Raw genomic sequence first — 23,471 nt, 5'->3', positions numbered from 1 at the left:
TGGCGCTGCTCGGGTCAGTTTCTCCGCGTACCATAGTAATGAAATAGCATCTTATTGCCTGATGTTCAGGAGTAATGGCAGGCGGGAGTCGATACGCCATTCCCTCAGAACCTTGAACCTTCACTGACTTTTCTCAACACTGAAATCCAAATCCCACCTGCCTCATTCTGAATCCACCCCCTAGAGAGAGACCCTCCCTTGGTATGTTCTAGACTCAAACATGAACAACAAGTCACCAAAATGGCGGCTGTAAAAGTAGTGACATCTTTGCTTTGTGACTCATGACATCAGAAGTCTCCCCCCAACTCTTAGCCCCTAAGCATGAAGTAGTCTCCTACTTGATGCAGAAGGGACAAGAGAAGGGTAAACAGATCAAATTGTATAAGGTAAACTGTGCTCAGAAAGACAGTGTCCTTTCCCTTCATGCCACTGCTGTCCTGACCTCAGAGCAGCGACAGCAAGGCTGGTGCCAGGGTTTAAAAGGTTAATGCAGGGGTAGAAGTGCCTGCCTCTGATTGGATGACCGAGGGCTCAGATCAGATGATGCCCCCCTCGTATGGACAGCTGGGCAGGGCATTCACCTCAAGCTCCCTACAACGCATCTCCCCGCTCTGTGGCACGCTGGGTCCTGCCATGCGATCACCAGGTATTGAGCTCTTGCTAAAAGACACAAGGTGCAGTGACCTAAGACCAGTGTTGAGGAAAAGCGATGGCGATTGGTGGAATGCAGGAATTCATCTGTGCATTTGGTAATTACTGGGGCCACATTTCAGACCCTTGTTTTTTGTCACGATCCTACTTTAGACACAGAGCAGCCATATGTAAATCAGTCTTGATTCCAAACCAATAGAAAGAGTCCACCCTGGACTGCCAGGTCCACCTCATAGGAAATGCAAGAAAACCCAGACCAGTTTCGACCTGTTTTGGCTTCATAATGTGATGGTTTAAAGGTCATTGTGAACCTATGGTTCAAGGTTCAAAGACATTATTCGGATAACATATCCATAAAAGCACAGCTACTCCGCAGGTTAAATGTTTACAAATAAGAGAGTCATAGTAAAATCCCTTAGCAACATACAGTATACAATAATCTGTCAAATTTGTGCAAAAATACATGGATAAATATAGAAACTCAAAGATTGGACGTGTACGGTGGACGGCCGGGGGCCGTCCTAACCCTGCCCACTCATTAACTCACCAGCACTGCGTCGGAATTGTTAAACCTCCTCTATTCAGGCGATCAGCCCGAAGGAGGCAAACCTTTTAGTTTTTTGTGACCGTGGCCTGGAACGAGCTCTCTGCGAGACTGAGGGACACGTACCTAGAACCCCCTTTTCGGGAAACAGCTGAAGGCATGGCTTTTTTTCAGCCCCTGACCCCATCTGCCACTCTCTCATGTGAAGAACCCAGGGTTTTACATGGGAAAAAACTGGGGGGTCACCTGGCATGACGTCATGCTGTAACCTCTCCACTAGTGGGAAGCGATCAGTGTGAGCAGCGCACATCGTTGTGCCCACTGTCACTGCAGTCAATCTGTGCCAGAGCACAAAACAGAGCCCGACAGACACGTTTCGAACAGGCCCGGCTCCAGGAATTTTTCTTTGGGTGGGCCAAGGGTGCATTTGGGTGGGCCACTGCAGGCTTGATTTGTCGCATATATGTCTGGGCAGGTCTGCTTCAGGGCCCTCCTTTCTCTCTTCTTATTCTTACAACGCCCAGTAAGACGCACTCTTTTCCAAATCTCTTGCTAAATATTATCACCCTCAAAACGTGTTTTTTCCATGTAATGTTCCTTTGATGGGAAGAGGAGGTTTCTGAGGTGGGAGTATCAGGCAAGTGACACTTCTCTGGCTCAATCTGTGTGAGCCTTCAGGGAGAATGCTCTTCATTACTACATCCACCTGACCCCAGACTCTGCAACACACTCACTCCCTTACAGGCTTGATTATCCACTACTCCTCTCCTCCTCCAGTTCACCTAATCTCACAGCTGACCTTGGGCCCCAGCCCCATATAAGGCACAATCAGGCTCCACTTTCATTTTTCCCAGTAAAAACATTAGTAAAATCACCTTCAAACTTAAAAACATTGAATATAGCACTAAATATAATTAGCACGCACTTTAAAGTATGTTCCACAGTAGCCCTTATGACCCGACTGCTAATTAAATAAACAAAAACAGAAAGGCAGTGACGGCGCTGATGCAAAAGTCTTTCTTGGGGCCACACCAATAACCTCTTTCTCCGTAAATACCTTTACTACTCATCCTTCCATGGCCCCCCTATTGACCTCCTCCTCAGATTCCCTCACTGCCACACGCCACAAGTGCCCCTCATCTCCCCATAGCCACTCCCCTTATGACCTCCTCCTCGAATTCCCTCACTGCCAACCTCCACCAGTGCCCCTCATCTCTCCCTAGCTCCCCCTCCACCCTTGAACTCTCCCTCGGATTCCCTCACTGCCAATTTCCACCAGTGTCCCTCATCTCTCCCTAGCTCCCCCTCCACCCTTGAACTCTCCCTCGGATTCCCTCACTGCCACCCGCCACAAGTGCCCCTCATCTCTCCCTAGCTCCCCCTCCACCCTTGAACTCTCCCTCGGATTCCCTCACTTCCACCCTCCACCAGTGCCCCCCATCTCTCCCTAGCTCCCCCTCCAGCCATGAACTCCTCCTCGGATTCCCACACTTCCTCACTGCCAACCTCCAACAGTGCCCCTCATCTCTCCCTAGCTCCCCCTCCACCCATGAACTCTTCCTCGGATTCCCTCACTGCCAACCTCAAAAGTGCCCCTCATCTCTCCCTAGCTCCCCCCTCCACCCATGAACTCTTCCTCGGATTCCCTCACTTCCACCCTCCACCAATGCCCCTCATCTTTACGTAGCCCCTACCTTATATGCATGTCCTTTGCTGGATAGCGCTACTCATATCGGTGTAGTGTGTGTCAGTACTTTACACCACGCACACATTATACAGAGACAATGAACCATACAAGTATGTTAATCAGACTACAGGGAATGTCAGATAAGCCAATGAGGATTGCAAGGTGTAGGATTCACATGTTATCCATACTGGTAGGCGGGATATTTTAAGAGGGTTTTGTCTGGGGAAACACAACCGTAGGATTTAAAGAGTATTCCATGGGGGTCATCTTTACTGATAGAAATGTATATCTGCCCACATACTCATTTTAGCAACATTAGAATAATGAAAGGCTGGGGCAGTTCTAACCAACTATATCACAAAACAAAAACAAGCATTTACAATGCAATGGTTTCGCCTTTCGTTTGAGCTATTGGCATTGTAAATGACAACATTTGTATTTATGTGTTGGTTTTGAAAACAGATAAATAAATGGCATTGTCATTTATATTGCCATTAGCTTAATCTCTCGCAAATGTGAGCCCTATTGAACCCTACGGACGAGCTCAGCAGACAGCAATTACTAGCACACACACACACCCAGAGCCACACACACAAACACACACCCAGAGCCAGCCACACACACACACACTCAGGCCCAGCCACACACACACACACACACACCCAGAGCCAGCCACACACACACACACACACACACAGAGCCAGCCACACACACACACACACACACACAGAGCCAGCCACACACACACACCCAGAGCCAGCCACACACACACACACCCAGAGCCAGCCACACACACACACACACACACAGAGCCAGCCACACACACACACACACACCCAGAGCCAGCCACACACACACACACACACACACCCAGGCCCAGCCACACACACACACACACACACACAGAGCCAGCCACACACACACACACACACACACCCAGAGCCAGCCACACACACACACACCCAGAGCCAGCCACACACACACACACACACACACAGAGCCAGCCACACACACACACACACACCCAGGCCCAGCCACACACACACACACACACACCCAGAGCCAGCCACACACACACACACACACACAGAGCCAGCCACACACACACACACACACACACACAGAGCCAGCCACACACACACACCCAGAGCCAGCCACACACACACACACCCAGAGCCAGCCACACACACACACACCCAGAGCCAGCCACACACACACACACCCAGAGCCAGCCACACACACACACACCCAGAGCCAGCCACACACACACACACCCAGAGCCAGCCACACACACACACACCCAGAGCCAGCCACACACACACACACCCAGAGCCAGCCACACACCCCCAGAGCCAGCCATACACACACACACACACACACCCCCAGAGCCAGCCATACACACACACACACCCCCAGAGCCAGCCACACACACACACACACCCCCAGAGCCAGCCACACACACACACACACCCAGAGCCAGCCACACACACACACCCAGAGCCAGCCACACACACACACCCAGAGCCAGCCACACACACACACACACACACACCCAGCCACACACACCCACCCAGAGCCAGCCACACACACCCACCCAGAGCCAGCCACACACACACACCCAGAGCCAGCCACACACACCCACCCAGAGCCAGCCACACACACCCACCCAGAGCCAGCCACACACACCCACCCAGAGCCAGCCACACACACACCCCCAGAGCCAGCCACACACACACACCCCCAGAGCCAGCCACACACACACACCCCCAGAGCCAGCCACACACACCCCCCCCCAGAGCCAGCCACACACACCCCCAGAGCCAGCCACACACACACCCCCCCAGAGCCAGCCACACACACACCCCCCCCCCAGAGCCAGCCACACACACACCCCCCCCCAGAGCCAGCCACACACACACCCCCCCAGAGCCAGCCACACACACACACCCCCAGAGCCAGCCACACACACACACCCCCAGAGCCAGCCACACCCACCCCCCCAGAGCCAGCCACACCCACCCCCCCAGAGCCAGCCACACACACCCACCCCCCCAGAGCCAGCCACACACACACACACCCAGAGCCAGCCACAGCCACACACACACACACACACACCCAGAGCCAGCCACAGCCACACACACACACACACACACACACACACACCCAGAGCCAGCCACACACACACACCCAGAGCCAGCCACACACACATTTCTGCAGTGAGGGTGAATATGTAGTGCTGCAGAGGAGGCCACAGTGTGCAGTGCTGCAGAGGAGGCCACAGTGTGCAGTGCTGCAGAGGAGGCCACAGTGTGCAGTGCTGCAGAGGAGGCCACAGTGTGCAGTGCTGCAGAGGAGGCCACAGTGTGCAGTGCTGCAGAGGAGGCCACAGTGTGCAGTGCTGCAGAGGAGGCCACAGTGTGCAGTGCTGTAGAGGAGGCCACAGTGTGCAGTGCTGCAGAGGAGGCCACAGTGTGCAGTGCTGCAGAGGAGGCCACAGTGTGCAGTGCTGCAGAGGAGGCCACAGTGTGCAGTGCTGCAGAGGAGGCCACAGTGTGCAGTGCTGTAGAGGAGGCCACAGTGTGCAGTGCTGTAATTAGAGTCGGTCTGGGCAGTGATGTAATGATCACCTTGCAGTGTTGCCCTCTAGTGCAGTGCTGCTGAGGGGGGTACTGTTTGTAGTGTGGTAATGAGGATTATTCTGTGCATTTCTCCATTAAGCGCTTCTTTGTGTAGCACTGCAAGGAGGGCTGTTCTGTGCAGCCCTGCAGTGAGGGTCACGCTCTACAGTGAGGTCTCTCCAGTGCAGTAATAATGGCGGTCCCTCTGTGCAGTGCTGCTGTGGGGGTGTCTTGGTGTACTGGAGGGATGCTGTTCAGCCCTGCAGTGAGGGTCACGCTCTACAGTGAGGTCTCTCCAGTGCAGTAATAATGGCGGTCCCTCTGTGCAGTGCTGCTGTGGGGGTGTCTTGGTATACTGGAGGGATGCTGTTCAGCCCTGCAGTGAGGGTCAGGCTCTACAGTGAGGTCTCTCCAGTGCAGTAACAATGACTGTCACTCTGTGCAGTGCTGCGGTGAGGGTGTCTTGGTATACTGGAGGGATGCTGTTCAGCCCTGTAGTGAGGGCCAGGCTCTACAGTGCTGCAGTGAGGTCTCTCTAATGCTGCAGTGAGATCCCTGTCGAGTGATGCAGTGAGGGCATAGTCTGCAGTGCTGCACTGAGTCAGTGCCACCATGTGCATTGCTACAGTGACAGTCACTCTGTGCATACAGGCCAACATTTTAGAGGAGGGAGGTGGGAGAGTCTAAAAACACAATCAGGAGCATGGATTTACCCCTTTCACTTCTATTGAAACAGATGCTGTTCAGGCGGTAGACGGCCTAAAGAAAAGCATTTTTTTGCTCAAAAAAATAGCATCCCGCCGGAATCGGGCCCACGAGCATGCATGCTCTGTGTAGAGCTGCACTGTGTGACCCCGTAGAGTTCTGAGGGTGAATGTGCTATGCTGCTGTTAGGATCACACTGCCCCGAGTACTGCAGTGAAAATGACTCAGTGCAGTGCAACAGTGCAGCAGTGATGTCTGCGTGATGTGCAGCGCTGTCTGTTTCACGTTGAATGTTGCTCTGTCCCCTTCAGAAATAGCCTGAGACCATGTATGTTGTGAAGAATGATGGGCAGAGGCCAGACTGAAGGAAAGGAATGTTCGGGTTCCAAATTAGAGTGAAGTGTGTTCCCTTATTTCTTGTCTTTCCTTCTCCTAGTGCAGGAATGGATAAGTCACTGAAGGTTGGAACAAGGGCGGGGGAAGATGGCTGGCTGTGACCGGCCGGACGGCGGAGCAAAACCCGGCCGGCGGGCGGAGCACAAGGGCGGGGGAAGAGTGGCTGGCTGTGCCCGGCCGGACGGCGAAGCAAAACCCGGCCGCCGGGCGGAGCACAAGGACGGGGGAATGGATAGTCTCCTTTCTCGACGGAAGAACACAAAGAGTCCGCCTACCACCGTACAAGTCAGAGGCCACCAAAGTCATCTGCGGCGTTCCTCAAGGATCCTCACTGAGCCTGACTCTCTTCAACGTCTACATGAGCCCCCTCGCGGCCATCGCACGGCAACACAACCTCAACATAATCTCCTAGGCTGACGACACCCTCCCTGACCAACTACCCCGCCACCGCCAGAGCCAACCTACACGAAGGGATGAGAGAGGTAGCTGAGTGGATGACGACGAGCTGCCTGAAGCTGAACACAGATAAGACGGAGGTCCTCATCCTGGGCTCCTCGCCCTCCGCCTGGGATGACTCCTGGTGGCCCCCCGCCCTGGGCACCGCACCCAAACCGACGGACCACGCACGCAACCTGGGTTTCATCTTGGACTCCTCCCTCTCCATGATCAGGCAAGTCAACGCCGTCTCCTCGTCATGCTTCAACATCCTGCGCATGCTGCGGAAGATCTTCTGGTGGATCCCCACAGAGACCAGGAAGACCATCACCCAGGCCCTCGTCACCAGCCGACTGGACTACGGCAACGCACTCTACGCCGGAACCACCGCCAAGATCCAGAAGAGGCTCCAGCGCATCCAGAACGCCTCAGCCAGACTCATCCTCGACATCCCACGACACAGCCACATCTCCGGAGGCCTCCACTGGCTCCCGGTCAACAAGAGAATCACCTTCCGCCTCCTTACCCACGCACACAAAGCTCTCCACGACCAAGAGCTACCTCAACAACCGAATCAACTTCTACGCTCCCAAACGCCACATCCGATCCGCCAGCCACGCCCTCGCCGCCGTCCCACGCATCTGCAGAGCCACTACAGGAGGAAGGTCCTTCTCCTACCTGGCCGCCAAGACCTGGAACTCCCTCCCGGCCGACCTGCGCCTGACCCAAGACCACCTCTCCTTCAGGAAGAAGCTCAAGACCTGGCTGTTCGAGCAGTAGCGGCAACCCCCCCCCCCCCCCCCCGAAAGCGCCTCGAGACCCTACGGGTAGGTAGCGCGCTCTATAAAGGTCTTTGATTGATTGATTGGGAAGAGTACAGTAAAGGCTAATCACCTCGGAAACACAGATTCCGAAAAAAGACTGTAAAAAGACTGTAAATAAACTAACATAGACCTATGCTGTCCCTGAGATGGAATTAAGAGTACAGCACTAATGCAATCTCCAAACAAACGAACAGCCAGGGAAGTAACTGCCGACAATAGCAGTCACACGGAGCACGGACAGCGGGGTGGGCGGGAACGGACAGCGGGGGGGGGGGGTTGAACGGACAGCGGGGGGGGGTGGCAGGAACGGGCACACGAACAGCGGGAGGGGGGGCAGGAACGGAGAGCGGGACATTGCGCAACCCACCCCTGAAAAGGACAGTTCCGAAATGGCAAAAACAAAACTTTAAAAAAAAAAAAAAAAGGAACCGCCGCATGACGTGGGCAAAATGCGAAAAACTGTCAGGAACGCCCATGAATCTGGTCCGGCCATGACGTACAGATCTCTGTTCCAATGGCTAGCCTCCATTTATGGAGCTAGCCAATGGAACAGAGGGGCGGGACTAAACACACACTGTAAACATAAGATTTCGCCTGTGCGAACGCTGCTTGCACAGCTTTCGACAAGCGAAACCTAAAAAGTGAAGTTCTAACTGTACCATCCATGTTTGTATGCAGCTCTTTGATGACAGTTCATTGGTTACTGTCCTAGGTTAGGATTGTAACTTCTGAACTCCAAGTAGCACAAGGATCTCAGTGACAGAAGCAGTAACCCACTGAGCTATCCACATAAAACACAGTTCATCTGCATTTAAAAACTACTAACATACCAATGATTGCTCTCCAGCAGGATCATTAATCACCAGCGTTATCTGGACACTTTGTATTGTCTTATTGTTGTCCTGCATCGGCCATTGATAATGATAACAAGCATTGGCCTAGCCATAAGTTCGCGCCTTTGGGACCTTATAAGTGTTTAGTTATCCAGCACAATATCCTTGGTGCAACAACATCAACTGTTGCCTTTGGGACCTTATAAGTGTTCAGCCATGCAAGACCTATTGGCTATGCCAATGCTGGTTTCTTCTGCTTTGTTTTTCTAGAACAGTGATATGCAGAAGGACGATATGGCAAAATGTTTTTTTTGTGCACTTCATGCAATTAAAGAGCGTTATTTTTAAAATTACTTACGCTAAACTGATATAAATATATTTTGCAACAAATATCCAACGGCTTTTTAGTGTGTTTAATTTTACAATACAAACTCTACTTTTATTCTCCACACCTGCACCGATCCTATCTATTTCATATGAAAAAGCAAAATACCAAGGATATTTGAGATCATGGGAATTGCGCCCAAACATCAGAGGCAAATTCAAGGCTGAATAAGTCCCCTTCATGTGGAGACTCCAACTTTACACTCTTCTACCCGGAGTACAAGTCCAACGGCATCCACAATATTCTCAATTGTGGTAACAAGCCACTGGTCTGCTAAACGGTATAACCACACAAGACATCACATCGATAGAATTCATTGCACCATGTCATGGCCAAATATTCATTGCACCAAGTCATGGCCAAATAAATGAAACCACAAAGGTCACTTGGAGATAGGCAGAGGTAACGAACACCATCCTAGGGCACACAGACACCTTCAAGCAGTGGGGCATACTGCTACAACCTGGCAGGGTAGCGGGATACCCACATGTCTTGTTGGCAAATCAAGAACCTAGGCACACACGGGCAGAAATGTACTCAGTCCTCAGGGGCACATGCAATAAAACTCCCACCCGCGAAGACAAACAAAGAAAATTGAGAGAAGACTGGCGCACACCAAATAGGGATCGGGAGGAGGTCTGCACATGGTCATGGTTGGCAGGCACCCTAAATACAACTCGCCTGTTACGATGACAGAATAGCAGTGTAAAGGCCCTAAATATGTGCCCTCTAAAGATATGCTCTTGGAACATAAACGGAATAGCCAACAAACTGGAAGACAAAGCCATAATCTCTCATTTTCAGGAATTCGAGATACTACTACTTCAAGAGACATGGCTGCTCGAACCACAGCAAATCGAAGGCTTCAAAACTCATCATATTCCAGCACAAAAACTGAAATCTTCGGGAAGAGGCAGTGGTGGCCTAGCAATTTACATATCCATCAAAAATGCAATTGCTTCATTGGACTTAGGTGGTTCATCACATTCCCTCCAGTGCGTGGGAATTTCCTTTACCTCCGACAAAGCCCAGCGCAGGACCCTGCTCTTAATGAATGCCTATGTCCGTCCAAACACAGTATCAAGGCAATCTTTCTCAGAAGAAGCAATAGCAACTGTACTAAGAGTGAAAATCGGATCCCTCGAACCAGAAATAATACTATCAGGTGATTTCAACATGTGGCTAATGTCGGACCCAGGCAAAAACGAGATAACCAAATCACATGATAGCATTTGGGTCATACCCCCGCAGGACCCCCCAGGTTGGCACAAGAATGACTCCAAAGGACGCTCCTTACAAGGCAACCTGGAAAATCTGGGCCTCAGAGCCTTAAACGGGCGCTTTCCTCTAGACAAGCCACCTTGCTTCTCCTATCTGAGTAAAAATGGTGCTTCGCTAATTGACTATACCTTTGTCAGTCTTCCACTTCTCCGCCAAATAGGTTTTAGCCTTGGAAGCAGAACTGAAAGTGACCACCGGCCACAAGAAATATCGCTTATGACCAGATTAATTCAACATGAAGAAGATAGGTCACTGCCATCTGACTGCTACACGATAAACTTAAAACCCATCAAGTGCTCCTTCAGCAACTTTCAACAAATAGCAGCAGATGCCAAACTTATTATGGAGAGCACCAGGAGGCCCACAAATGATGAAATCGCTACCTGGTCAACATTTGCAATCGAACTGATCGACAAACATGCAAAACCAATAAGGCAGGCGAACTTGTACGGGCAAAGGCAGACGCCTAGTCGCTACCCCGCAATACAATCTGCTACAAGAAACATGAATCTAACATGGCGGGCTTTAAAAACAAATCCAACGGATCCTCAGTTATTAACAAATTTGAGAGAGGCTCGCAGCTACCTAAAGAAGGCTAAAAGAGAACAACGCAGAAGTCTCTGGAACTCCTTCTGGGCTAGGCTGCAAAATGACATTAAAACAAACAATTCCGCTAGGTTCTGGCGAACCATCAATAGCATTTCTGGGCGAGCCCCGAAAGCCGCGTCCTCATGCATACTGGAGACTGAGTGGGTCGCCTCTCTGTAGCTTCACTTTAATGACCAAAAAGTAAAAACCCTGCGTCAGAATCTTAATGTCGAAGACATTCTCACTCAAAAAGCGGCAGCTAAGCCAACTGATTGTAACATCAAATCCCCTTCAATGAAGGAATCTTTCCACGTTAGCCAGAAAACTGCACAACCAAATGAGTGCCCCACGTCGCAAAGCAACAAAGAATAAAACAATCGAGGTGGCCCAAATTGAAAAACTGATCAAAAAGGGTCGGAAGGACGGTGCCCCAGGCCCTGGTGGAATTCCTCAGGCTCTGTTTAAGGAGGACACAACCTTCTGGGCCTCGAAGCTAACCACCCTCTTCAACTGTATCCTGCAAAATAAAAATCATACCACCCTCCTGGCAGGGATCCATTTTGGCACCAATCTTCAAAGGCGGGGATAAAAAAATCTCCCGGGAACTATCGCCTTGTTATAGCCCTCATTGACAAAACCCCTCCAGTGATAAACGTAGAAAGAGCAGGCAAAAGCCTGCGTGGGTTTCTTGGCATAAAAGCCACAATAATTTCCCAGTAATTGGCACAACGGGTTATAGAACATAACCTGTTGGAACATGTCAGAGGAGGAAACACTTTCCTTTTCTGAGGCACACATCAAAAATTTGATTTCGGGACCTTCTCCGTTCTCCTCCATCAAACTCAGCACAAACGCACAACAACAAAATGAAAGTGATAAGTTATTAAGACTGCACAAGAAACACACGCACAGAATTGCACGGGCATTTTTTGTTTGAACACCTCAAGGCAGGTACCATCCCTTGGGGTCTTCAAGTTAAAAACGTACCGGTGGTGTTCACAGAGGACCCAGTATACAAAAAGGGCTTTAGCTACTTAGCGACAAAGTGTAGCAGAGACCTTATGGTCCATACTGTTGAAACAGCTAAGAGAATTTGCCAAAAAGAACAGGAAGAGATAGAGGCGTTGATTAAAGCCATAGAGGACAACCATACTGTAGACGAAGCAAAAGCTTTACTCGAAAAAATTGATAAGGAAATTGCCACATTTAGAGACAACACCATTAACTTCAGGTCCAACAAATTTGACAAAGACGTTAAGGACTTCAAAATTGAGTCAGTTTACCCGTACTTAAAAGAGGACTACTACACCCAAACGGAATCTCAACGAGCTTTATCACAATATCAGGGGAGGTCCAAAAACAGATTTGTGACTCTCAGAGAGTTCATCATCAGAATCTGTTAACGATTCAGACCCAAGGGAGGGATCTTCCAAACGAAATCCTTTTTTAGAGAAGGGCGAAGGCAGAGGCAGAGTCAGATTCAAACCTCAGCCCCAACCATGGGAAATGAGAACACGAAGAACCCAGTACAAGACATAAACCTCACCTCTATAGTGAATATATCAAATAAAGAATTAACTGTACACGAAAAATCTGTTCTTGAATTAGGACTCAAATTCGTGCCAACAACCAACACCGATCTGACGAATCTGAAAATAGAAGCACTAGAGTTCTGTCGTAAACTGAGATTAAAGGCATTTTTCCACAATAAAGGGGACACCAGAGTAGCAGAACCCTCTAACCTGTCTAACAAATCCACATTCGTTCCCCCAACGTATACAATCCCAAAGGAAATAATAGCCTCTGAACAGATCGTTCTATCCTCCATCACACAGTTAAGCAAACAAAAAATGTTCCTCAAGAGGAACATCAGTAGAGAACAACAAACGGCACTGAACAATTTACGCAATGATGATTTCATAGTGTTAAAACCCGCTGACAAGGGGGGCGCACTGGTGGTCTGGGCCAGAGATAAATATATCGCAGAAGCCAACAGTCAAATCAAGAACACCGATTGGTATAGAGAAGTCAAAGAGGATCCGACTCCACAAATAAAAGCTGAGATTCAGACAAAACTTATAGAGGGTCGGGACAAGGGGATATTAGGAACGAAGGAGTTTCAATATCTTGACAAAAAGAGTCCACGTATTCCAGTTATCTATTTTCTCCCGAAAATACATAAGAGGTTAACTGAACCACCCGGAAGGCCCATAGTCTCCGGGTGGGATTCATTATTGGAACCATTGGCCAAGTATGTGGATGTGTTCCTTAAACCTTTTTTGCCTGAAGTAACATCATATCTCAAAGATACTATGGATTTTATTAATAAGGTTAAAGGGGTCCCATTTGATGGAATTCAAGAGTTGATGGTATCCTTCGATGTCACCTCTCTATATACCCAGATCCCTCAGGAAGAGGGACTGGAAGCAATGGAGTATTACCTAGACACACGACCCCGACCACAAAGAGTCCCCACAGACATCATTGATTTAGCGAGAATAGCTCTCAAAAGAAATTATTTCCGGTTCATGGACGCGTTCTACATGCAGGTGAAGGGGACCGCCATGGGGTGTCCTTATGCCCCAGAGATGGCGGTTCTCTTCATGGCCCTGTATGAGGAGCGCTTCATTTACCACAACAACCCATTTCAACAAAACATATCAACATGGTATCGTTTCATTGATGATATCTGGTGTCAATGGAAAGGGTCTGAAGAAATGCTCGCCCAATTCCACCAGTGGCTCAACACCAGACAAAGTTCACGATGACACATAGCAGAACATCTCTTACCTTCCTTGATGTGGTGGTTTTTCCCCATGAAAACAAATTGACAACCACCTTACATCGCAAAAATACGGACAAGAACACAATTTTGCATTGCGCAAGCTACCACCCCAAAAGTTTGAAATCTAATTTGCCGTACGGACAAATGTTGAGAATCCGACGTAACTGTTCCAGAAAGGAAGATTTCATAACTCACTCCCAAATACTTAGTGATCAACTCCAACAAAGAGGTTACCCTCGGAAACTATTGAAACATTCAACCACACGGGCATGGCACACCCCACGAGAAGAACTATTGAGAAAAAAAGACACCAAACCCCTTGAAAGGCCGGTATGTGTTACTACATTCGGGCCATATACCAACAAACTGAAGTCTATTATTCTAAAAAAATTGGCATTTGATCACGAATTCTGAAGTTCCAATGGAGAAGCCGTTCGCTTTAAAGAAGAATAGAAGCATTGCACAACACATCGTAAGAGCTGACCTGGGAGTCAGCAAAGCCAAAACGGACTTACGCACGCTGTGGAAATTACCACCCATAACAGGCCATCACAAATGTGGTTCGTGTGCGTCCTGCCCTAACACAATCGAAGGGGAGGAATTCCAATTCAACACAATAAAATGGACACATAAAGGATTCTCAAATTGCAAAACAAATAATGTAATATACGCATTATGTGCCCCTGTCCTAAGCTGTACACTGGGAAAACTACCCAAAAAGTTAATCAGCGAATAGCTCAACACAGATCCAGAATCAGACACAAAGTGCTGTCTGCGCCCATGGTACAGCACTTTGTGGAACATCAACACATTGAGACAGATTTCAAATGGACAGTATTACAAGCTATGAAAGTTCCTCCTAGAGGAGGAAACATCGATGCCATGCTACTGAAAAAAGAAGCCTATTTAATTCTCAAATTTAATTGTGTGATGGATGGGTTGAACGAAATGTCAGAACTGCAAAGATCTAATTGAGCCCCCTGCCAACCCACCGTTTGCCAAGAAGCACTATTTATTAGAATATGCCAGTCATTGCGCTAACCACCTTGTCATCCAGTCCAAAAAATTGAAGACATAATTAAGCGCATAAAACGGCAACATGCGGAACACTACAAGTCCCATAATGCCTAGCAGCATATTAAAACAGGAAATAGAGTTCCACTGGGTGTTGGAAATCTGACTTGAACAGATCAGCGTTAGGAGTGACAGTCACGCGGCCCCATGGAGTCTCGATCACTGCTTTAGAGAAATACAGACAGAGGTAAGAAGCCTGCAACGAACAGACCGAAGCACAGTTTAAACAAAAATATGGATCGTTAAGTAATGGTCGACACCCTTGTGCTTAACTTACAGAATTGCCAACCGGTCTAGAGAAACAACGGCCCAAACGAAAGAAAGTGTAGCAGTGCCTGAGTCCCTCACCACGCCACACACAAGTAAGCACGATAGCGTTAGAATGCGTGTTTAAAATCCAAGCATTTTTTACCCGCGGACTGATTTAAACTTTTATTCAAACAGAACGCAAACACCGCGGAACTCCAAACAGATTTCCATAAACGGTTACTTCAATCCATCGAGTGATTAGAAACACACAGTCAACAAGTAAGTGATAGCGCATCGTAAACTTGGACACAAAATGTGCAAACAAGTGCTAGAAATTCATAAACTCATGAAACCACCATCCTTTAATTTCATTCAGGCAATGGTGAAAACCAAGGATAATTTGATGCCCCGCTTTTGAAAATTACAGCCCACAACATCGTGAGAAAAGGTAAAATTCCCCCACAGGTTTTACCTATGTAAGATGTAAGCTGAACAGTTTAGAGAAAAGGAGATACTAAATGTCCCCCAATTTTACACCACAGGTACACAGCCCAGTCCTGAGGAAGAACCCTATTAACAGAAAGAAGGGTTTGGAAACGCGTCGGCTATTCTGCTGTTTCAAAGAGGCAACCCAAATGTCAGGGGTTAGCACACAAGCATAGGGCGATGCAACTAAAGTCATATCGCCCAATGTGTCTGGTCCATCTAACAATGATTACTTGCTCATAAGGATCAGTACCTGAATAAATCTAGGTGTACATGATTTAATGTTTGTTTTATATTGAAATAGTGAAAGTGTAACCACACATGATTGTTTTCTTATTTGTTTTGCCAGAAAATACAGAAAGTATTGTAATGCATGAAACCTTATATGTATTGTTTCCACAGCAAAAGGAATGTTTAATCCTCTGTAGCTTGCATAAAATGTAAATATGTTTTGAAAATTTGAAATAATGACAAATGTAAACACAATACCTTCATGAATTAACAAAAAGAAGGTACACACCAGCTGAATAAACAAGCTGTTGTGAATTGAATCCGAGCCCTGGCACTTTCTTTTTGATATAACTCATTGACAATGAAGCAAAGTATTTTGCTGGTTTGCTTCTTAACTCACTTAGGGCATGGGCTGATGATCATTCTGTAATTCCTCCGAACCAAACTGGTTTCACAAGTAACACCGGCACCTCTGTCAATCTTATGACCCTCTCTTGTCTGATCGATCAGGCAGAGGTAAGCACTTGCCCACTTTATATGGGATTTATTGATTATAAAGCTGCCTTCGACAAGGTGAATAGAGCTAAGCTCTGGCAGAAGCTGTACAGGCTAAACATCCCAAATGATCTCCTAAGAGCCATACAGCTTCTCCATCAGGACACATGGGTCAGGATAAAGATTGGGGACGGGTCCAGACTATCATGTCCAATTCCAACGACAAAAGGGCTCAAACAAGGATGTGTCCTTGCCCCCACACTTTTTAACTTGTTCCTATCCGATCTTCCAGAAGCCTTAAATAAGGTAAATTCTCATTCTCCCAAAGTAGCTGGTTTCTTGTTGTCAAATCTTTTATACGCTGATGTTGTACTTCTTAGCAAAACAAAGATCGGCCTGCAAAGACTCATGGACGCCATCTCTGACTATTCAAATAAGAACGAGCTCCAGATAAACAGCAAGAAGACCAAAATTTTGGCGGTTCGTTCAAGAAAGGGCAAGAAGCTGGTTTGGGTCTTTAATCAAGAAAGGATTGCTGAATCCAAATGCCACAAGTACCTTGGAGTCTTTTAACAACAACGGAAGATACAAAACACACTTAGAACAAAAAAAAGAAGGGTTCTGCGCTTGCTTTCACAATCAGTTCTATACATAAGAAACTACAAGGCCCAACGTTCGCTCCAACAATCCAGGTAGCGCAAGCAAAAATTATTCCCACATTAACCTACGGAAGCGAGGTTCTAAAAGGCTTGGATAGCGGCCAACTGGACAAAATTATTACAAAAATGTGTAGAATAGTGTTCAAGCTACGAAGTCAAACATCACCGGCCCAAATTAGGTTGGAACTGGGAATTTGCCACCAATCACTTGCCAGAGCCTTGAGTTTTCTAATGTGCTGTCATAAATTGAGGTCATCGAAGGAAGGCAGCCTAGCGCAACATCTATGGTCTTGCCTTCAAATGAATCTATGGCGAGCAGGGCATACATATTGGGAAAGAGGATTAAGAACACTAGGCCTGAAAGACCTTTGGGGAATGCAAGTAAGCCATAATGAATTCAAACGACTAGCGAAAATAAGCACAAAAAAAGCTCTCTTCCGTAGAAGACAAGGCTCGGCTGGCAAAAAGAAGTCACGGATGGATATCCTTGCAATCCTATGCCCAGTTGACCCCACAGGAGTACCTAACTCAACCATTCACTGCACGAACAAAATTAAGTTTCCTAAAGTTTAGAATGGGAGTAATTAACCTGTTGGTCCATTTGCCAAAATGGAAAAGGGCCCACGGACAGGAACAATGCAGACTCTGCGGGAATCACAAAGAAGACATAGTACACATCCTTTGTCTTTGCCCAAACCTGCTGAACGAAAGACGGTCTCTCCTGAGGAAACTCTGGAACACAAACATGATTAGATCGTGTAGAGCAGCAGTCTTGGCTTGCTTTGACCCTCGGAACACTAAACTAAACTGTGCTCTAGTAAGGGTTTTGGAACAAGCAGATAAAAAAACTTGGTGAGGTGTCCCAAGTACGCGATTTCTCACCAGCACAATTATTAGCCCAGTTCCAACTGCCACCTTACTGTATAATGGACATGATCCTTAGCTCTCCTTTTTATAAGTAGGTTTTTACACATTTTTATAATCTTCATAACGCATATGATCCTATACTTATTTTTATATGTATTTATTGATATATCGTTCTTAAAATTCTGTAACTTGCAAAGGTTTTTTTAATCATGCAATAAAGATTTCTACTCACTTAAAGGATATTTGAGTATCGTGGGAAGGCAAGCGTGTGATCATGTATTATAAGGAATAAAGTACACCCTAGCATGCATTAATGCGATATTGCAAGTTACCTCTACAATCTTCTAAAGGAACTTTACCTTCAGCCTCATTCTTCTATATAGTCGTGGAACTCGTCTGTAACTTGCTAAATCCTTAATATGTACAAGAGGGTTATTTAAGCTATATGTAATATACCGACTTGTAGGTTTTTTCAGCCAGCTTTTTTCATTCATCAGTCTGTTGTGTTATTCAGGTTTTTACTGCGCCCTCTACAGCGGTCAGCCCAATTCAGCCCCAGGATGGCTTCCCTGTGAACAATGCCCTTTGTTCATTTGACCCGGAGCCTAAACCCACCCAAAGGAGTTCCGTCAAGTGTCAGCGACTGCTGCGCAACTAATGTGTGCTTTCTCAGATCAAATATCTTTGCTTTCAGCCAATATTATTTTAGACTGAGGAGGGCTGGCCAACTTCCCCAACACTAGATTTCGCACAATTCTTAACAGATCCCATAAAAATTACAGTCGAGATTAAAATTCTGGAAAAAAAGTTAATACTGCGACTAGGACAAAAATGATGAGGCAATTTCGCTATGAAAACGAAGACCGGCTTATAAAAACGGTAACGTCCATTTGTGATGAGAAATGTATCTTATACTGCGCCGACTTATTCACGCGTTTGCTATAAAAAAAAATACAGATGGGCGAGCCCAAGTACTCATGGGACAAGCAGAGCCAGACCCGAGCGGAGGGCATGTAGGTCGTTATGATGAGCTAAAGGTAGTGCCTTCCTTCTTCGGTGCTTTCACTGTTTTAGCTCAATTCACCTCCTCAGAACCTATGAAAGTGTTTTAGGCCAATCTGCTTTCGTCGCCTCTGAAAACCAGCATTTCATTTTTATTCCATTTCTTTTGTGCAGTTTTATATAGCGCCAACTGGGCCTGAAGGTATTGGAGCGCTTTTCATGAGCACTCGTAACATTAACACAAGGCGCCAGGCATTTTTAAGCACAGAGAGAATAGGTGATTTGCCCAAAATCACAGGACGTTAAGCCACACCGAGACGGTTACCAAGGTCCAAAGTCAGCACTTCTGGTCATTACGCCACACCCTCCCACCATACTCTGTTAAAACGTTATATTTAAAGACAGAGCGGCTAACGGCCTGGTGTTTCTAGAGTTGCAACACAATGCAGCTTTTTTCCATTGTGTGAGGGTGGGGGGGGGGGGGGTTGAAGCACTTTGAGCCAGCGTGCCTTCAAGCCCTCGGTGCCTGGCCCACCCGCTAAAACCGGGCCTGGTTTCGAAGCCCCCTTGAAAAAACTGCCGGAGCTCAGATCCGGTGAGACCCGGCCCTCTTAAAGCCCTGGAAGAACCCTCAAAGGCCCCCAGAGCCCCTGCTTTACTCAAAAGTCCTTCCTCTGCCTTCGTATAGCACGTAGCGCCAAGGTGCTCCCTTAGGAGTGACAGCAGCGCTTAACGAATCCCTAATTCAATTCAATGAAATACCCCACCCCGCCCCCTCGCTGTTTCCAGCACTTGTCCCCGGTGCTCATGTATGTTCCTGTGTTTGGATTCAGCAGCCCCTGCAGTCTGGGGCCTCTCGAGCTGCCAACAAACATCACCTGCCTCAGAAAGTGATCTTGGTTCGGGCTCTTACCTCGTGACGCTGAGAACACGGCCCCGGCACAGAGAGCGATTAGGAGCAGGGAGCCGGCGACCTTCATGCTTCTGGAGTCGGCGGGAGTGAACCTGGGGCGGAGCCCCGATGCCTTTTATCCATCCCTTGATTGGACGCCTGAGTGACGTCACCCAGGGCCAGGTGAAGCAGGGGCCACACTTCCCACCCCATTGGTAGTTCATGGTTTCCTTATTATTCCAGTGTTCCTGTTGCATTAGAGCCGCGTCTGACTCCATGATTGACGCCGCGTGTGATCCTCGGCCGCTGCTCACCTGGGGGTCCTTTGCAACCTGTCCCTCTCATCCGGGTTCTTCCGGGGCTTTCCTAGCACAGATGAAAACTCTCCGACATCTGGGAAAAGCCCAGTATCGACGCCGTGTTACATTTCTTCTTTTAATCGTTTTAATCCATTGAAGGTTCGAGCCTTGCCCCCCCCCCCATGTTTCTTATATCCCTCTCAGCTTCTTTGCATTCGATGTAAACATTGGTCAGTTAAAAACATGTTGAGTGACAGGAGACTGCAGAGCCACGAGCCCCATGAATATTGATTGTGGACGTAATTTGCAACCCCCTGAGGTTGGCTGGGAATACAGGGACGGTGGCCTGCGAGGGACACCCGACCACCATGGCTGTGTTTGCATTTCTAAAGCAGGCCTTATTTTATTTTTTTATTTTTATTTACTGCATTTTTATAACGCGCGGACTTTACCCAAGGTAAAAAAAAAAAAGCACACTTTATCCGATTTAAAAAAAATCATAAAAGGCACATACAATACATATACATTAAAATAACAGTTCATTTATGTGCAAAATCAGTGAAGGCCCTAATTAAACTGTACTGCATCTTGTTTGACTCATAGAATTAAAATCTATTAAAACGATACCGTATTTACAATAAAATGTTCAGTGGTACACGTTTATTCCTAGTTCTAAAGGCTTCCGCTAGAAAACTGGCAACACTAAAAGTAATGTAAATATTGCCCAACATCTGGAGGTAAATTAATGCGGGTCTGACTTGAATAAAGCCAGCCTCCCTCAAAACAGGTAACAAGTGTTTTTTCCTGGCGGCAGTATAAAACCCACAAAACATCGTGAAATGCATGGTATCTTGCTTTGAAAAATTATCACACTCACAAGGGGGGGCATCTTCTGAATTATCCCATGATGGGTAACATCCTAAAGAGAATTGAACCAGATTAAACCTGAATCTTACTAATAGGAATCTATGAAGAGGTCTTGTAACACTTTTCAAGTATGGTTCCAGGGAGGGAGTAGTGATTAACATAGAGTGTACTCTTACAGTTGGTTTCATTATTTCCTTCTCCTCTCTATTAAGACGGACTCTCTCCATAAAATGGACCTTGATCCACTTTACATCTCTCCTGATGTTAGATGGAGATAAAAAAAGTTCCGGTCTACCTAGAGCAGAAAATGTACTTTTTAAATACTTCAGCCAAGGTATTTTCATGGCATGGTCCAAAGAGTTAACTCTGGATTTAGCCATGTCTTTGCCCAAAGTAGGAGAGGTGCCAGGTTCAACTTGTCTACAATGTAAGGCAAACCCACTTCCTCGTGGATGGAAAAGGTAGGGGTCGATTTGGGGACTGAGAGCAGTTGTCTGATTATCCCATTTTCTACCCTTTGGATTTTGTCTTGGGTAGCGTAGCCCCACAAGGCGGCCCCATAGGTGGCAATGGGAATGCACTTGGTGTTATAAACCTTTAAAAGCGCTTCCATCGGCCTCGCCCCCAACCTTTTGGTAAAAGCAACAGTGCAGATGTCGAACGGGCCAAGGATAAACTCTTCACCTTCATCTGGGGGGCCCAGGACCCCCTTTCATCAAAAAGGACCCCCAGGTAAGGGAAGACCGGAACCCTTGAGACCACCTCGCCCTGGCATATGAAGGTTTTAGATCTAAACTTTCCTCTTTGTTTACCCACTATCATAGAATGAGATTTTTTAGCATTTACCTTCAAGTCAATGTTTTCCATGAAGGAACCAAAGCGATCCAATAATGTCTTTAGACCAATGCCTGTGCGGGCAATCAGTACGGCATCGTCCGCGTATAGGAGGGCCGGGACCTGCAGTCCTCCCACACGCGGAGCGTCTACCCCCCCTCCTCTAGATGTTTTCCCCACCCGTTTATGTAAATGGTGAAAAGGAGGGGGGCCAGGATGCACCCTTGGCGGACCCCTTTCTCCGACCTAAAAGTATCCGTGCACCTCCCCTCATTTATGACCCTAACCTTGGCGAATAGCTCCTGATGTAAAGAGGCCATGAAAGCGACCAGGGAAGGATCTATCCCCATCTCAAGAAGGATTAACCACAATTTGGACCTATTTACCAAGTCGAAGGCCGAGGAGAGGTCCATGAAAGCCAAATAAAGAGACCCCTCCCCGGCCACCGCATATTTAGCGATTAATAGGTGCAGATTCAAACATTGGTCCAGGGTACCTCGTTTCTCTCTGAACCCGTATTGTATGTTTGAAAGCCCCCCACAGACCTCCAGATTTCCACTAAGTTTTGACAATAAGACTCTGCCTAGGATTTTAATGGGTGAGTCAAGGAGGGAAATTGGTCTGTAAGACCCCGGGTCCTCACGTTGTCCCTTTTTAAAAATTGGCACTATAATGGAGGTTGCCCAGGTATTGGGAACATGTTGTCATTTGCTGCCCTAAAAACTTTGGTTAGTACCTGAGACCAAATTATCGGAGAATGTCTAAATAGGTCTGCAGGTACGCCATCGGCACCCGGCGCCTTGTTTTTTGAGGTCTCCAAAATGGCCTTCAATACTTCCTCCTCAGAAAACTCTACCGGGGGGACACCCGGGCAACCATTTGGCCGCACGGGGCTGTACTATTTTTGTCACTATAGACGTCTTTAAAATGAAGGACCCACTTCTCGTCCGGGATGACGCAGTCAGTAGCTTCGTTATGTGTCCCGGCAAAAAATGGGTGATTTATAATCTCCCAAAATTTCTTGCAGTCCCGCAAGACGTCGATAGAGAGAAGTTTGTCCCACGCATCACTTTTAATAACATCTTTTCTCCCCTTTAGGGTCAGTTTATATTCCCTCCTCAAATTGGCAATAAGGGCCTTATCCCTCGGTATGTCTTTTAACGCACGCTTCAAACGAGTATTTATTCGTGAACAGTCAGCGTCAAACCACTTTGACGTACTAGGCAATCTCTTGGTGGGCTTGACTGTCAGGTCCCTCGATATTTGGACACATATAGATTCAAAAGCCTGTATGATTGTACGATTGGGGGCCTCTTGATTTAAACATGTCTCTATGTCTCCCTCGATTTTAGGCAATAAAGTTGCCATAAAATCATCTGGGATCACCTTGCCCCACCTGAGCCGCCTACCCTGATCAGTAGGCACAAGTGCCGCCTGCACATGGGGGCGGCCCAGGCCCTCACGTTTAAGGTCACCCCAATACCAGAATAGCCTAGCGCTTCGTTGTGAGTAGGATAAAGTTTTCCGATCACCATTGTGATTTTTTCTACAAAAAACAGCACCTTTTGGTCTGTCTTTGTATACACCTTTAATTTACGGAGCTAGAGATGTGACACATGATCACCAACCAATGAGATTCAGCCCATGTGACCCAACGTAGACCGTTCACTTTTCTTTAACCTCCCTTGTCCCAGTGTCATTTCGTATTTACGGGCCGCGGGAGAGACAGCGTTAGGTTTGCTGTGGGGAGCCGCCAGCAGAACTGTAAGTGATATTGGCGATCC

General features: G+C 47.5%; 1 protein-coding gene across 1 annotated transcript in view; it reads right to left on the bottom strand.

The window, feature by feature from the left end:
- The window catches only part of LOC147693256 (uncharacterized), a 75,180-nt gene extending 55,388 nt beyond the window's left edge, over positions 1-19,792 (bottom strand). Inside the window, exon 1 of the mRNA XM_086933651.1 lies at positions 19,709-19,792. Within this exon, the coding sequence (XP_086789777.1) occupies positions 19,709-19,775 (67 nt within the window). The 5' untranslated portion in view covers positions 19,776-19,792. The remainder of the gene's footprint in view (positions 1-19,708) is intronic.
- Between the last annotated feature and the right edge of the window lie 3,679 nt (positions 19,793-23,471).

Source organism: Lissotriton vulgaris, chromosome 8, assembly GCF_964263255.1.
Source record: "Lissotriton vulgaris chromosome 8, aLisVul1.2, whole genome shotgun sequence".
Taxonomy (NCBI): domain Eukaryota; kingdom Metazoa; phylum Chordata; class Amphibia; order Caudata; family Salamandridae; genus Lissotriton; species Lissotriton vulgaris.
The sequence above is the reverse complement of the archived record's forward strand: the minus strand, read 5'-3'. Positions and strand labels throughout refer to the sequence as shown.